A 16,766-nucleotide genomic window follows, 5' to 3' on the forward strand; every position below is an offset into this window, starting at 1 on the left:
CAATTATTAAAAGGAAATCACAGATCACAGCACTAGGCATAGAACAGACGTTCACTGGGGTCTGCTCCCTTCCCATTAAGTGTGAATTCACTGAACGGGTGATCCTGAAGGTCAGTGGTTGTCAACCAGGAAGGAAGCCTGAGGTTCCTCACTGGCCCTGCTGGTTTACCCCAGCCCCTTGCTCTGTTCCCTTAGGCCCTGAGATATGTTTTACCTGGGATAGCAAATGTGTGGGAACCCAACCCTTCCACCCTATTGTTTCTGTACCCAGGGCAGACATGACTAGCTGATCACTAACAGACCTGGCGCCCAATGCTCCTGCTCAGAGGACAGAAGAGGGAAGAGCAGTTATCACAGTACTTTACAGCTGGCTCCTTTGTGTCTGTCTGTCCCACTGGTCTGGGAGTGCTGGGGAGCCGGAATGGGGTCTGATGTACCTCTGGGTCCCCAATGCCTGGCACAGAAAGGATGCTCAGGAGATGTGATAGGGAGGGAGGAAGAGAAGGAGGGAGAATAAAAGGGAAGGAAAGAGGGAGGGAGGAGGGAGAGGGTGAGGCATGTGAGTTGGGAGGTCCATGGAACCTTCTGGAAGAGCTGGGAAGTGAGCCATACTTGCTGTACAAACTGTTGGGGGAACAGCAGTGACTTGACCTCCCAACCCGGTCCCCACTTCCCCCACCCTGTGAACTGGCTGAAGCTTCCCTTCCTACTTGGATGGCTTCTCATTTGTGAAATGGCTGCAGTAATGCTCTCCCTGGAAGGGAAGTTATGCTGATTCCATGAAGCAGGTCTATGGAGCCTCTAGAAGATGCTCATGGCTTAATAAATGACACTTGCTATATAGTTATTCCTTCTCATCTCTGCACCTGCTGTCCCTTCAACCTGAAAGGCACTTCCTGCCTTTTCCTCCTGGCAAACTCCTACTCATTCTTTAAGGCCCGGTTCAAATGTCCCTTCCCCTGGGAAGCCTTTCATGATCTTGTTGAACTAGGGAATGATGGGAGGGAGGCTGTGGGGAAGGGGAGGAAGGAAGGAAGAGGGGGAAGGCAGTGGGGGTGCAGGGGGGCCAGACACAGAGACCAGCAAGGAAGGATGGAAGATGAGTTGGGAGGACAGCCTGCCCCTCGGGGACTGCACGCTCCCCCAGCAGTGCTCTTTGCAGGCTGCATGCATCTTCTGGGGTGCCGGGGTCCCTCCCAGCAGACATGGGTACTGTGCTTGTGCTGTCATTCCCCTCCGAAATCTCTCCCTCGCCTGACGTGGGACACCCGCATCACTGTGTGTGTTGGTGCCACACCTTTTGGGGAGGCCTCTGAGCCCCATATGGACCCCCTCGAAGCCCCCAATGCCCCCCCTGACGGTGCAGGGCTTTCCCTTGGGCTCCTGAAGAGCTGCCACCCCCTCACTGCTGGCTGGGATGGGCCTTGCGAACCCTGGGCATTGCTGCTTGTTGAAGGGACAGGGTGTGTGTGTGGGGGGTGGACAAGGCTGGGGGGGTGGACGGGGGTGGGCAGACAGGGTGGGGGGCGGGCAGGGTCTCTGCAGGTAGCTGCACCCCTGAGGCCTGTGTCTGCTTCCACTCATGCCCGCTTCCGGGCTCCGCCTTCTTCCCTCATGCAGGGGAGGCAGGGGATGGGGGCGAAGCTGGGGGCTGTGGGGAAGTGGAAGGAGAATGAACCCTGCCTGCATTCATTCATTCATCCACCATTCATTCATTCACTCTCTCAACAACTATCGCGCATCCACTAAGTGCCAAGCACCGTTTTAGCTTTATGGCCCTGCGCTTGCGCAAACTATTTTTAAAGATAAAGACAGACAGTGGATTGACAGGTATAATGACAATTGTGTTATAAATTAGAATGTAATGCCAACACCGGCCAGAAAAATGGGGCAGCGTAAGAGGTTGGAGAGAGATTGGATGGGCTATCAGGGAAGGCCGCTCGGATGTGGTGACATTGGAGCAGAGACCAAAGGAAGAGAAGAAGCAAGAGAGAAGCTGGGGAAGAGCCAGCTTCCAGCCAGCTCAGCCCCTTCGCACCGCATGGACACACCACTTCCTTATCTGCCACACGGGCCGCGGCACGAGCTGGTCACAGTAGCTGGGAAAAGGAAAGCGCCTCGCACCCCTCCTGGCAAACAGCAGACACACCCGGTTCAGCAGTAAGCACGGCCGAGGGTCTCTGTGTTCTGGGAACGGTGCCCACCTTGATTCAGGCCTGAGCTGTGCACGGATGGGGTGCCCAGTGCCCCGTACTCTCTCCTCTCTTGCCAGTCCCCCTGGACCAGGAACCCAGATGCTGGAGCCCCACTTGCCCCTCTGCATGGCCCATACCTCACGTCTTTGCTGCTTTTTCTCCAAACTCCAAGGGGCTCTCTCTGGGCGACCTCTTAGTTGGAATCCTGGAAAGCTGCACCTGCGGCAAGGATGTGGGTGCAGGTGTGGTTTATGTGGGGGCGTCCCGGGGTACTGGAGGGAATAGGGGCTCTGTTCCACCGAGAAGTGTACAGAAGATTCCAGAACTGACCCCTGAAAGGTAAGAGGAGGAGCTTTCTCCAAGGATTCAACTCCAGTTGTGAGCCATTAACTCAGAAGACCCGGGGGCATGCACGGGAGTGTCCACCGCAGCTGCAGCTGCCATCAGAGCTGGGCCCAGCCCCCCATCTCAGTCTCTAGTATCGTGACCCTGGACAGGCCACTCCAAGACTGGCCATCCCAGCTGTAGTGACCAGTTTGGGAGTTTTCTGAGATCTCCTTCCACTGTGACCTTGCAGCTGCTGCTGGAGGTGCCCCCACCCCCATCCTGCCACCCTCTGAGAAGCCAGCCTACAGCAGAACAGACTGAGGCCCCCCTCATCCACCCAGGATGGATCAGAGGAGGGGGCCAGAGGGACAGAGTCCAGTGGAGCATCAGCCTGAGTCTGCTTGGTCCCCAGGCTGGGTCTGCCTTCCACGGCTTGGGGTTCTGTCCCCTTCTAAGCTCAGCCAGTTCCTCCTGGCATTCTGTCACTTGTGACCAGAGAGCCCCGATCAGTACCCCTCATTGTCCCTGGCACCACTGGGTCTTCGAGGACATGGTCCACTCAGGCCACGCATCAAGGTCAGCCATGGCCCTGGGCTCCCGACCATCCCCCAGCTCCAGCTGCCCTCCTGTGTGACCAGTCACTTGCTCCCTGGCTCTCCAAGGCCCCCTGGGCTCTGGAGCCGGTCTGTATCACTGCTCCATGGGAGGGGCTCCTGTATCAAGGAGAGGGTCAAGAGGTCCACTAGGTGTCCATTCATTCACTAATTCATCTCACAAACACGAAGTGAGTGACAACCATGTGCCAGGACTGGGGACATTCAGCAGTGAACAACACAGACGAATGTTTCTGTCTTCTTGGAGCTGATACTTGAGCATGGGAGACAAACAAGAAAACAGGGTATGGTGGCAAAATATAGATATGTTAGCAATAAATGTCAATGAGAAAAAAATAAAGCAGAGGAGGAGAATATGGGCTGCTGGGGCTGGAGGTGGCCATTTCAGATGGAGTGGTGTCCCATCTTCAGGATGGGGGTGGGGGGAGTTTAGAGCTCAGCTCGGGAGTCAGGCTGCATGGGTTTGAGTCCCAGCCACTGCTCATGTGTTATCTAGCACAGGTTGCTTAATTTCTTTAGGCCTCAGTCTTCCCATCTGTGAAATGGAGACAATAGAAGCTACCCATGGTTTTAGGAGGAGGAGGGGGCAATGCATCCAGCGTTTTTGCATTGTGCATGACTGTGTGTGTGTGGTTCTGGAATGTTCTCTTCTATCTCCAAGGCTCATAGTCCTTCTTGGGCCTGTGACTTGCAGGGCCCCTGATACTCTGTGCCTCTGACCTGTTCTCTTTCCTTGGAATGCCGAGCTCTGGGTGGCCAAACCCCATTTTTCAGGACTTGGCAACAGCATTGCTTGTGATCATCTGTTTCCTTGTCCGTCTGTCCCTCAGGACTGTGGTCTCTTCGAGACCTTGAGGGCAGGAATATGCGTCATTCATTGCTTTTTGCTCCAGTGTCTGCCATAAGCCTGAAACATAATTTTATTTTTTTCTGACACATAATTTTAAATTAGATTAATGAATGGTGAATAAATGCTTCAAGAACTTAATGATAACTTGGTCAGCATCAAATATTAATTTAACATTTTCCTGCATTGTTACTCTCTCGTAGTAAGCATTCTGTTTAACTGATGTCACTGATTTTGGCATTTTGTTGATTGAGTTACTTAATAAACAGTATCTGCTTTTGATATGGATAAGCATTTATGTAGCAGATAACAGAAGATTTTTCCATCATAAAGCATATTATAAAATTTATGCCAACATTATGAAGTTTATATGATTAGGTAAAGAGATAAAAAAAGAAAAAAGAATGAACAAGTAGAAAACTTGGATAGACCAATGACTATTAAAGGGATTGAAGTTATGGTGAGAAGAAGATGGGCAAAAGGTTTTACAGGGGATTTTTATCAAACTTTCAAGGAATCCATAAAGTATTCCATAAAAACATAAAATAAGGGAAAGTTCCTCAACTCATTTTAAGAGGTAAGTATGGACTTGATTGAAAAACACAAGAAAATTATTACCCAATCTAACCTCTAAATATAGACACAAAACTCAAATAAAAATATCATCAAAACAAATCCAGCAATATACGTAAGAATATATTTTATGGGTACTCTATCATATGACATATAACAGTAGAGGCAATGGGTTGGCTTAAATGGCGGGAATTTAATGGCTTATGTTTCTGAAGTTAGGATAAAAGTACCAATCTCGGTGTCATCAAGATGATGCTTTCTCCCCAAAGACTGGCATTCTGGGGCTGGCTGCTGGCAGTCCTTGGTGCTAATCTCATTCCATGGCCGGACACATAGAGGCGCCTTCTGGCCTCTCCTTTCTCTACACAAGCTCTGTTGACTTCAGTTTCTAGCTGATCCCTCTGAATTTCTCTCCCTCTGTCTGAATTTCAATCTGCTTATAAAGGACTCCAGTACTAGGCGGGCCACACCTTAACTGAAGTAGCTTTATCAAATTGTCCTACTTGCAATGGGTTCACACCCACAGGAATGGATTAGATTTAAGAACATCCTTTTCTGAGATGCATATAGCTCAAACCACCACACCATAGGAAGGCAAGGGTGGTTTAAAGATGAACCTCTGTTAATTTACCACTCTCCATTAATATAAAGGCAAAAACATATCATCCTATCAGTAGACACAGCAGAACAAACAAATCAGCTAAGCAAAACCAACGACATCAGATATGCTTTAACACTCGTTCTTGATGCACTCTCTTGGAGAGCAAGGGGGGGAGTTTTCTCAACCTGAGAAAGGGCATCGATCACAAGTGAGCAGCAAGCATCATTTCAATGGCTAAGCTTTAACAGTATTGCTAGACCCAGGCAGAGATCCTTCCACCAGCACAGCTGCTCAAACTGCCTCGTGTTAGAACTAAAGGGGCCAGACATAAAGAGGTGAAGAACACAAAGAAAAGCCAAAACTGCCTCTATTCAGATTGTCTAGAGAGAAAATCCAAGGGAAACGGCCCTCAAACTATTAGACATGTGACAGACAAACAAAATTGCTGAATACGGGACAACGTACTAAAATCAATAGCATCCCCACCGAACAGCAGTAACTAATTAGAACCTATAAGAAGGAGGGGCAAATCCCATTTACAGTAGCGGTAAAATCTATAAGATTCCTGAATTATGTCAAACAACAGATGTCCAAACCTTTCGGGAGATAGCTTGTCTGAGTGGGGAAGGGCAGGACCTCCCAATCCAGGCTGTCTGCTTACACCTCGCAGCCCCACTGCTTACTGGCTGGGGTGAGTTACCTGATTTCTCCAATCGTTCTTTGTAAAAGGGAGATAATAATAGCACCTACCTCACAGGGAAATGGGAATGATTAATTAAGTTAAATGTAAAGTGTCTAGATCAGTATCTCCCATATAACAACTTCTGTATATAGAAAATTACAAAATGTAATCCAAGGAGATTTAAAAAGATCTGGATGAACATTGGAGATATCCAATAATAGAACGATATACATTTTCATCTGATTTTTTATAACTCTGTTGCTGTTTCAATGAAGAGGGACGAGTTTTGTTTTTTTTTAAAGGGGATCTAAAAAACTGAAAATTTATGTAGAAAAGCAAAGGTTTAAGTACTGCTAAGACAGTTCTGAAGAAAATCAAAGATTGCCCTACTGGATGTTGACTTTTAACTCAGCTATATGATTTGAGACAGTACAGTACTGGCACATGGACCAGATAGGAAGTCCAGTGGGCCAGAGTGGAAAGCCCAGAAAGAGAACTACATGTAAATGGGAACTTGGTACCTAGAGAAGTGCAGTATAAATTGGAGGGTGGGGGGCAAGGATGGACTGTCTATACAGGATTTGGATATTAGCGTCACCATATGAAACAAGTGTATAGTTAAATCCCTACCTCACTCCAAACAGAACTGTATTCTCCAGATGGACTAAAGCCCTAAATATATTTTTAAAAATTTAAGTGATCTGTGTCAGTCAGGGTTCTCCAGAGAAACAGAATCCACAGGATACAAATATGTAAATATTAACAGATTTTTTTACAGGAATTGGTTTACCTCACTGCAGAGACTGTCAGGTTCAAATTCTGGACGGCAGGCTGCAAGTTGGAAACTCAATGGAGATGATGTTGTATTCTCCAGGAAAAGATGCAAGTTGGGAACTCCAATGAAGGTGAAGATTTATTCCCCAGTAGAAGCTGGCTGTCTGGAGTGGAGCTAGAAATTCTTTCTGATTGCTGAAATCCTTAGTTCTCCATTAAGTACCTTCAACTGATTGAGGAGATTTCCCATCATTGGAGGCAATCTCCTTTGTTCATTGTAGATGGAATCAGCCATAGATGCAACCAACTGACTAATAATTTAAATCCATGAAATAGCCTCACCGTAACAACTGGACACTATCACCTGGCCAAGTTGACACATAGACTTAACCTTCACACTCTCAGGAGGACATTTTGTAGACCACTTTTATAGCTCAGGGGTAGAGAAGTATTTTTTAAACAGGGCAGGCATAGCATCATTTTTCAATTGATAGAATTGATAGAATTCTCTACATCAAAATTAAGGACTTCTGTAGGACCAAAGTGCCATAAACAAAGTTAAAAGTAAAGCAACATATTAGAAAAGAAAGTTTTCAGTATATATATTCAGACAGAGAATAGATAATACAATTACATAAAAACTCCAAGAAATCAGTGAAAAAAAAGTCAAGTATCCCAGTGAAGAAATGGGCAAAGGGTAAGAACAGGCAATTCATAGAAGAGGAAACTCAAGTGGCCATATAGAAAGATCCCTAACCGCATTGATAATCAGGGAAAGGCACATGGAAGAATCACGCCCTGTCGGTTCCCCCATCAGCTTGACATGCACCTAAGTCAATTCTGACATGCTACAGAGAGAATGAATACAGTGAGGTGGGAGTGAAATAGTTTCACAATTTGCAACATTCAGAAAGTTAAATATGTATGTACACAAGAACCCAGGAATCCTTCCTCCAGGCATCTGTCCTCCAGAAACTCTTACACTTGGATATAAGGAAATAGGCCAAAGGACATTGTTTTGTATCCCCCAACACTGGAACAACTCAAATATCCATCAAGGTGGGTGGGAAAAGATGGGAGACGTTGTCGTTATTGATATGCTGATAACATCTTCAACAAACTGCTGTCCAAGGGGAAGAAGCTTTACTTTGCAGTATTTACTGATCTCTGGAAGGTAAATCCTCCCACTATGGCCAGTGTCTGGCCACTGCTCGACTGTCCCTGGATATAGAGCTGGGTGGACATGTGTACGGCCAGCTCTCGTGAGAGGCCGTGCGCAGGCTCCCGCACACCATCGATCATTCGCTTGCTGTGCTCAGAATCAATGATGGAACCAGGGAGAGATGAAAACAGAATGTCCGCAAAACAAGTGTTTTGCAATATGGTGCGATCAATGTGATAATGTTTATATACATTTTTAAATTACACAAAATGAGATAATGCATGTATAGCTGCTAAAGAATAGAGTGTGGCTGGGAAGAAAACATCAGCTTTGGGTTAGTGGTTAGTTCTGGAGAGAGAAGAGGGGGGTGGTATCAGGACTAGGGAAGGAGGCAAAGAAACTTCATGAGCATCCCCACATTTTATTTCTTAAATAGAAAGAGCTCAAGAGAATAAGAATGTTGATGTGTGTTCCTTTTGAGCAGTAGGGGCTTGAAATAATATGCTGTAGGCACTGTTTGTTTGAATTATTTCATATAGACAAAGAAAATACAAAAAAAAATAAAGTACGATCATGGTTATGTAACAACAAAAACTCTACCTTGATAAAGTCTTGGAATGATGTACTCCAAAACGATTTAGTAATTGTGTTTGGAATTATAACTGTAGCTTTTCTACTTTTCTCTATTTCCAAATTTTCTACCATCAGTGTTATGTTTCAGTGGGCAGTAATCGCTTGTCAGTATTTTGGCTGGATGATTGCTTTGGGCCCATCATGCTGACTTCTTTTCTATTTGATGGGTCTTCACCTAGCTCATTATCCTGGGACATGTTCTCCCAGAGGCAGTATGACTTAGACCAGTGGTGAGGGTGGGTGGCTTTTTGTCATTTCTCTGGAGAAATGATCAATCCAAGTGTACACACGTGATTCACAGTGGTGGAAAGAGGCAAGAACCCACCTTGAAGCCCTCTCCACCCTGGGACAGGGACAGTCATGAGGTGGGGGAGGGGAGAAGCAGCAGTTGGTGGTAATTACACCAGCAGCTGCTAATATGGGTTGACTACATGTGCTTTGGATTCCCACTGACCTGGGTAAGTCTCAGCTCTGCCACTCTCTACCAGGTTGCTTGGGAAAAGTGACTCTACCAAGTTGCTGGGAAAAGCAACCTGGTACCTCTGTTTTCCTATTCTGTAAAATGGGTGTTCTAGTTTGCTAGCTGCTGGAATGCAACACACCAGAGATGGATTGGCTTTTAATAAAAGGGGGTTTATTTCGTTAGTTCTTCAGAGGAAAGGCAGCTAACTTTCAGCTGAGGTTCTTTCTTACGTGGGAAGGCATAGGGTGATCCCTGCTGGCCTTCTCTCCAGGCCTCTGGGTTCCGACAACTTTCCCTGGGGTGATTCCTTTCTGCATCTCCAAAGGTGTGGGCTAAGCTGTGAGTGCTGAGATGAGATATGCTGAGCTGCTTGGGCTGTGCTACGTTGAGCTCTCTCATTTAAGCACCAGCCAGTTAAATTAAGCATCATTCATTGCAGCAGGCATGCCTCCTAGCTGACTGCAGATGTAATCAGCAACAGATGAGGTTCACATGCCATTGGCTTATGGCCACAGCAATAGATCTAGGCACCTTCACCTGTCCAAGTTGACACTTGAACCTAACTACCACAATGGGTATGGTGGTAGACTCTCTTATTGTGCATTAATTATTTGCCAACCCTCCTTGGGGGAGGACTTTCCTTCCAGGCTCCCCCAAGGTCAGGCATCTGTGGGACCTATAGTGCCTTCCAGGCCCTACAACTTGGAGTGGTGGGAGGTGACTTTCTTGGGCCAGTGAAGCTCTAATAGTCAGTTGATGGCCTCCATGTTTCTCTTTCACCTCTGCCACCAGCCCAGCAATGTTCAAGACAGGAGCTGCTCCATTAGCCTGGCTCCCAGAGTGAAGAAAACAGGGATCAGAGCTGCAGCCAGCTCACAAGGGCATGTAGCCTGGAGAAGAGATAGACTTTAACCCAGTGTGCTCTGGGGACCGCTGGTTACTGTAATATAATCTAGTCCATTCTGGCTGAGACAGACAGCTCATGTTTTGAGGACAGAACAAAATAACATTTGTGACTTGCTGACCTAGCAACTGGCATGGAGGGATGTATCTGTCAGCCTAGGTGCGCGGTTATGCTGCAATAACAAACAGCCCACAAATCTTTATGACTAAACACAGGACTTCTTTATTTCTTGGTCATGCTACATGTCTAATGGGGACCCTGTTCTTTGTAGTCACTCAGGAAGTTTGGTTGATGGAGGTGGTATTTTCAGAGGTGCTTCCATGACCCTAAGTCAGAAAAAAAAAATCTGGCAAATCACACAAAGGCTCTTAAAGCTCAAAAGAGATCCAAGACTCTTCCATCATATTTGATTGTGCAAAGCAAGTCTTAAGCTACACCTAATTTTCTAAGGGACAGGAAAGTGCAAATCCACCATGTGCAGCGAAGGAGACGAGAAGCAGTATATGTGGGGACCATGCTAACCGTCACCATGGAAGCCACTCAGTAAGAGGGAGCTGCTGTCATTCAACATGGCACTTGGGCTGATTCCAACAGAGAGGCAGTGGGATGTGGGGGTGGCATTCCAGGCAGGGGGACCAGCAGATGAAAATGTGTAGAGCCTTGCAGAGGCCTTCCTTGCTCAGGGGCTTGCAAAAGTTCAAGGAAGAGCAAATGGGGCACACAGGGAATTGGCTGGAGATGCATTTAGGGACAGCTTCTGAAAACCTTGGAATTTAGGCTTTAGCATGTAGGTGTTGTGAGTCTTAACTCATTTTAAGCAGGTTAGAGAATATGGCCCAGTTGGCTTTCAGTCCGCGTGGCAGAGGGTGAAGCCCTGGATTCTAGCAGGGCAGCTGGCACAAGGAATGGAGGGTTGGAGAGCTCTGTCTGTGGAGGCCTGGGGCCTTGGTGGTTGACGCCGAGGGAGGAGTTGAGGGGGAGCCTATGCCTTGAGAAATGGGAATGGAGATGAGAGCTAGTGCAGGCAGGGCTGGGTGTGGCAAATGGCTAGACTCGCAGGAAATAACAACAAACTCTTTAACGAGCCTGTGCAGAGGCGGGGACTCTCTTACATTTCATCTTTGGAGGCTGTTTAATGGCAGGTACTCAAGTGTGATGGTCAGGTTCATGTGTCAACTTGGCCAGGTGGTGGTACCTGTTTGTCTGGTTGGGCCAGTGCTGGCCTGTCTGTTGTGATGAGGACATTTCATAGAATTAAATCATGATCATGTCAGCTGCATCCACAGCTGATTCCATTTATATTCAGCCAAGGGGAGTGTCTTCTGCAATGGTGATGCTCAGTCTAATCACTGGAAGCCTTTTAAGGAGGATTCAGAAGAGACAGGCTCTTTTCCTGCTTCGGCTGGCGAGCCTCTCCTATGGAGTTTGTCCAGACCCTCGATCGGAATCGTCAGCTTCACAGCCTGCCCTGTGGATTTTAGACTCTGCGTTCCCATGGTTACATGAGACACTTTTATAAATTTTATATTTGCAAGTGCTTCCTGTTGATTCTGTTCTCTAGAGAACCCTAACTAATACATAAAGCTGAACATACATAGGCTGTATGTACACCCAGTCTTCCAGCAATGTGACAATTCCCTGACAGGAGCGTGTGCATGATGTGCTGAGACATGGCAGCATTATTCATAATAGTCTCTAAATTGAAACTTTTAATGTCCAATAGTAGAACAGAGAAATTGTGAATTTCCATGATGGAATATTATACAACAGTGAAAAATGAACAAATTGCAGCTATATATGTAGAACAACATGAGTGAATCTCAGAAGCGTCATGTTGCGCAGAAGAAACTAGATACAAAGCCAGCCAAACCTTATGATTCTATTTGTAGAAAGTTCTCAGACAAGCAAAACTCCAGTGTGAGAAGCCAAGGTGGTGGTTGCCTCTGGGGAGGGACCCACGGTGGCAAGAGGGGATAGTGAAGGAGGCCCCAGGGGGCGGGCCACGTCCTCATTCCTGACTTGGGGGCAGTTACATGAATGTTTGCCCCACGATAGTTGGCTGAGTTGACTCTACGTTTTGTGCACTTCTCTGCACACGTACTGTAACTCCAGGTAAAACAAGTCAGGGGGGAAAAGAGAAGAACACCGAGACCCGTTTCAGGGACCATTGAAAGACGTGCAACTTCCAAAGCAGCCAAGGAGGCAGAGGAGTTAGAGCAGCAGGTGGTGTCACCGAGGTCAGGGAAGGTGGTGGGGGTGGCCAGCAGGGTGGCTGCAGTGGGAGGTCAGCTAAGGGAGGGGGCAAGGACCAGGCAGGCCATCGGATGTTCACTTGGAATTGTCTGCATTGCTCTACCATGAGGTCAACCCCACGAGAGCTGGAGATTTTATCTGTTCTTTTCCCTGCTCTAAGCCTCCTGCCTGCACATAGTGGGCACTCAACAAACATTTGTCATGAATGAATAAATGGGAGCAGCTGGTGAGGAGGGAGGGGGCTGTAGGGGCAGGGTGAGGAGCGGTGGGGCAGGGGAAGGGGTGTGCAGACACAGATGGGGCAGCTGGTGCAAGTGGTGGTATCGGGGTGGTGGTGGCAGCATCCTGGAGAGGTGGAAGGAGCCCCAGAGGCCTGGGCCCTGATGGATGAGGGCAAGGGGCCCCGGGAGACGGAGGACGAGCCCCCGAGGGCGGCAGACGAGACCACCTTGCAGGGGGGCAGGGGCTGATGTGGGGTCTGGTGGACCCTGGGAGGTTAGAAACTCCCAACTTGGGGTGCCCAGAGTGGCTGAGATGCTGACGACCAGGGCAGGGCTGTTATATTGTGGTCTGGGGCTTTCAGCAGACCTGACAGACCAGAAGGATGGCATGGGGGTGGGGGTCTCCCCAAAATCAGTGAGGAAGGGATGGGAGCTGCACGAGGGGGAAGCACAGAAGCCCTGGGAGGCGCATCCAGTGGCTGCGTCCATTTCACAGATAAGGCTGGCCATGCCTTGGCCCCCTCCATCTGTCTTCCAGTGTCCATGGCTTTGGGTGTTTTGTTGTGCTAGGGGTGTAGGCGGAGAGTGGGGTGTTGGTTTAGGGAGCGAGGTGTCGGGTATTTGAGGAGCCCAGGCCTTACGGAGAGAGGAGAACAGATCTTATGCCCTCTGGGCACTCCCAGGCTGGTGGGAGAAAGAAGCCAGTGTGAAAGTCACCTTTGTGTCAGGTAGGAGGTGACCTGAGGGCTGGCTGCGTCAGTGCCAGGCCAGGTGCTGTCCCAGGCAGAAGCCTTACCCGGTCCTTGCATGGACTTTGCACACCTGTGCTGGGACAGGTTGGAGGACTTGCCCAGGTCACTCAGCCAGGAGGTGCTCCCTCCAGGACCTCACCCCTGGTCTAGTCCATTTACTCCCTATGTGGAGGGGGGGAGGGGGGTCTCCACCACCCACAGGTCCATTCTGAGCATTTGTTTTGGATGAAAGCCCAGCTCTAGCTGAGGCACTGCCCTCCGCCACAGCTGGCACCCACCCTGGCCAGTCTTTCCCGTAACCCCCATCCTCTAACCAGCCCTTTCTGAACTTCCTGCCCTCACTGCGGCTGATTTGGGGAGCTGCTTGGAGTCCCCACAAAACCAGATGAAAGGAGCGGAGGGCTTAACCAGTGGGGAAATTGGGTGGGAGCGACTGCACCTCCTGCCGGCTTGAACCCCCACCCCCACCCCCATCTCGGGGAAGCACCAGACACCCTGGCTACCCACTGCATTTCTTCCCTCGCCTCCCAGTCCCTTTCCAAAGACAGACTACTGGGTCCCAAGGGTTGATTTAGAAGCCCCCTGGCCCTGCGATCAGAGCAGAGCACTCAGGGTCACAGGGCCGGGACTTTGCTCCCGGGAACTGGGGGTTCCGCCAGAGAGGGAATAAATACTTGAAGGCCTACTATGTGCTAGGCACCGTGTAAGATGTTGGGGGACACATGATTAAAGGGAGGCAGGCCGGCAGCTCCTGCACGGCGCTACGGCGTGGGGGCGGGGACAGCATTTTGCATGCTTTTGGCATGCACGCGGCACTGTGCCTGCCACTTCTGCTCACCAGGAAGGAAAGGGGTGCGTTAGGTGCAGAAGCGTGATCACGGAGCCAGCATCTCACCCAGCTTGTCCCGGACTGTGCTGACACCCTCCAGCCCCCCTGCCCCCACGCCCCAGCTTCTTCACGGGGCCCATTTTGCGCTCCTGGAGCGGGGGAGGGGGCTAGAAGGGACCTGACCCACGCCCCCTCTTCTACCTGCCGGCCACTTGGGCTGTGGGCCGGCCTCGGGACCGCTGCCCTCCCACCCCCTCCGCAGTGACCCATTCTCCAGGTACGCCGCCCCAGCTCTTCAGCGGCCCCCCACAACCCAATCCACCCAAACGTCGGCCGCCTCTTCTATTCCCGGAGCACCGGGGCACCAAGACGCACCCTCAAAGCTGAGCTGACCCGCTCCCCGTCCCTCAAACCGACCGCTTCCTTCCAACCTCCCCTGCGGCGCACTCGGGCTCCCGAGGTGCCCACCCGCGCGGGGCCGGAGCCCCGAGCCGCCGCCTGGGCCTGGCGCAGGTTCCACCTGCGGGGTCGCTCGTGGGCCGGCGGCGCGGGGCGCGGGGGCGGAGGAGCGGGCGGCGCGAGGGAGGGGCCTGCGACAGCGGCGGCGGCCGCCCCAGCCCGCGCAGCCCGGCTCGGCCCCGGCTCGCTCGGCGCAGCGCCGCGCGCGTCCCCTCGCCGCCGCCGCCGCCGCCGCCGCCTGGCGCCCCGCAGCCCGGCCTCCGGGCGCACGACGCAGCGCGCACGGGCCGGCCGGGATGCGCGCCCGGCCCCCGGCCCGCCCGACCCCGCGGCCGCCGCCCGCCCGCCGCGCGCTCGCCTGACCGCGGCGCCCCCGCCCCCCGCCCGGCCGCCCCCCACGCCCGCGATGCCCGCCCCCCGGGGCCCCGGCGGCCCGCGCCCCTGCTAGGCTGCGGCGGCATGGCCCGCGCGCCCGGCGCGACCTCTGCGGATTGCATCGGTGTGCGGCGGCGGGGCATGCCCAGGGCACCGGGCACGGCCTTCAATGGGCGAGGACACGGACACGCGGAAAATTAACCACAGCTTCCTGCGGGACCACAGCTATGTGACTGAAGGTAACGTACGTGTTGTCTGAGACCCCCTCCGGCCGGCCGCGGCGTGGGGATGCCGTCGCACCGAATGCCCTCCGAAGGTTTGGACCGCGCGATGTGTGTCGTGTCACCCCACCCCACCCCACCCCACCCCACCCCGCCCCACGCGCCCCGGGCCCAGGAGGGAGGGAGCCGGGGGTCAGCAGCCAGGGCCCAGGCGGGGTCGCCTTCCCTGCCAGGCGGAGAGGCGATGCCCTCCTCCGCGCCGCCCTCCGGGAGTCACCGCGGGAGGCAGCTTTTCGCTCCGTGGCCAGGTGGCATCCTGAACCGCCCCGGCCATCGTTTCTGAAAAGGCCATCCCTTCGGCTAATCTGGTGAAGGAATCCGGGGGGGGGGGGGGGGAAATGTAATGGGTTAAAACCCTGAATTTGACATTTCAGCCCTGCCCAAAACCCGCAGAATTTTCTAGGCTGCCCACTCCCTGGAGACGAAGAGGGACCCAGAAGAAAAAATCCAATTGCCGGGTCCTTGGCTGTCCCTCCTCCTCCCCTCCCTGGGCCTCTGGAGGCAGGGGTCCCTTAGCGGGAGGGGGAAGGAGGCCGCTGGAGTTTGGTCTTTTATTCTTGGTGATTTATATACTGAGGCAGGAGGAGCTGGCCGGAAACGGTCAGGATTTCCCTGAAAAGTGGGACATGCCTCCCCAAACGGGCCCTGCATTTGAAATCTCCCAAGTCGGCCATAAGAATCCAGAGGGTCACCGTCCCTTTTTTGTAGGTCAGTAACTTCCAAGGGGCCTTGCCTAGGGGACAGCGGCGACACCTCCGGTGCACGGCCAGAGGGCTGCGGAGTGAGCCCCGGGTGGGGGGTGGGGAGGCTGCGGGCGCCGGGTTCATTATTCCCGAGGCCTTCCGTGTCCACGGGCGGTGGGCATCTTCCCAGGAGCTGCAGAAGTGTTGGTGGGCTTTGGGCAAGGGGTGCCCCTGGTGGGTGCCCATGTGGGAAGGGCTCTGGGGAGGGGCTCACTGAGGGGCCCTGAGCACTGCAGCCCACAGCGTTGGTGTGCGTGGGTGCTTGTCTCAGGGAGCTCGCGGGGCTCAGCGGCAGTTTGCGTCTGCCAGCCCGATGCCTGGATGCCTGGATCTGCCGGAAATGAGGCCGAGTCCCGGGGCTGGAGCCCTGTGGGGCCGGGAGAGCGCGGGGCCCCGGCAGGTGGGCTCCCCCCTGTTCCTGATCTGGTGGCAGGGGAGCATTGGATGGGGGTGGAGTGTGCCCCCAGTTCCCTGAGGAGAACCGCTGAGTCATGCTTTGCTGATGGGCGTGTGCGTGTGTGTGTGTGTGTGTGTGTGTGTGTGTGTGTGTGTGTGGTGGGGGAGGGGGCAGGGCTGCAGGGCTGGGTGAGAGAGCTGCTCCCAACCGGGGGCCCTCACAGCTGCCCAGGAGGCTGAACGCCACCCTATGTCTGCTGCCTGGGTGAGGCTGAGCAAGGATGGGCCTGTGTCAGGGTTGTTCTTTCTCTGCTCCTAGCCTGGTGGGCAGCAGAGGGTTAAAGAGGCCTCTGGGTCGCTGGCAGGGGGCCCAGCGGCCTGGCTTTGGTGGAGAGGGGAACTTGCCAGGTCCGCTCAGCTGTTCCCCAGCATGGCCTGGCCCCGCCTCCCCGGGGACACCTCCGTTTTATCATCTGTGCATTGGGGGTGACAGCACAGGGCCAGGTGTATGATTAAAAGTAAAAAGCAGCATGCCTGACCCTTAGTAGACATTACAAAGGTTGATTTTTTCCCTTACTCCATTCCCCATTTTATTTCAGAATTTCACGAGTGCTCGGCAGAAGAGAGCAAGGACAAGTGTGTAGCTATAGGAGAAAGAAGAAATGGCTTTTAATCCCTTTTC

At 52.1% G+C, this 16,766-nt stretch overlaps 1 protein-coding gene across 2 annotated transcripts in view; it reads left to right on the forward strand.

Annotated features, from left to right (window-relative positions):
• Window positions 1-14,788: 14,788 nt before the first annotated feature.
• The window catches only part of PPP2R2C (protein phosphatase 2 regulatory subunit Bgamma), a 153,338-nt gene continuing 151,360 nt past the window's right edge, over window positions 14,789-16,766 (forward strand). Inside the window, exon 1 of one of the 2 annotated variants that reach the window (XM_077136356.1) lies at window positions 14,789-14,903. In XM_077136356.1, the coding sequence (XP_076992471.1) occupies window positions 14,834-14,903 (70 nt within the window). In that variant the 5' untranslated portion in view covers window positions 14,789-14,833. Of the gene's footprint in view, window positions 14,981-16,766 lie in introns of both variants that reach the window. The other variant, XM_077136358.1, reaches the window with a different exon arrangement.

Source organism: Tamandua tetradactyla, chromosome 19, assembly GCF_023851605.1.
Source record: "Tamandua tetradactyla isolate mTamTet1 chromosome 19, mTamTet1.pri, whole genome shotgun sequence".
In the NCBI taxonomy this organism is placed as follows: Eukaryota; Metazoa; Chordata; class Mammalia; order Pilosa; family Myrmecophagidae; genus Tamandua; species Tamandua tetradactyla.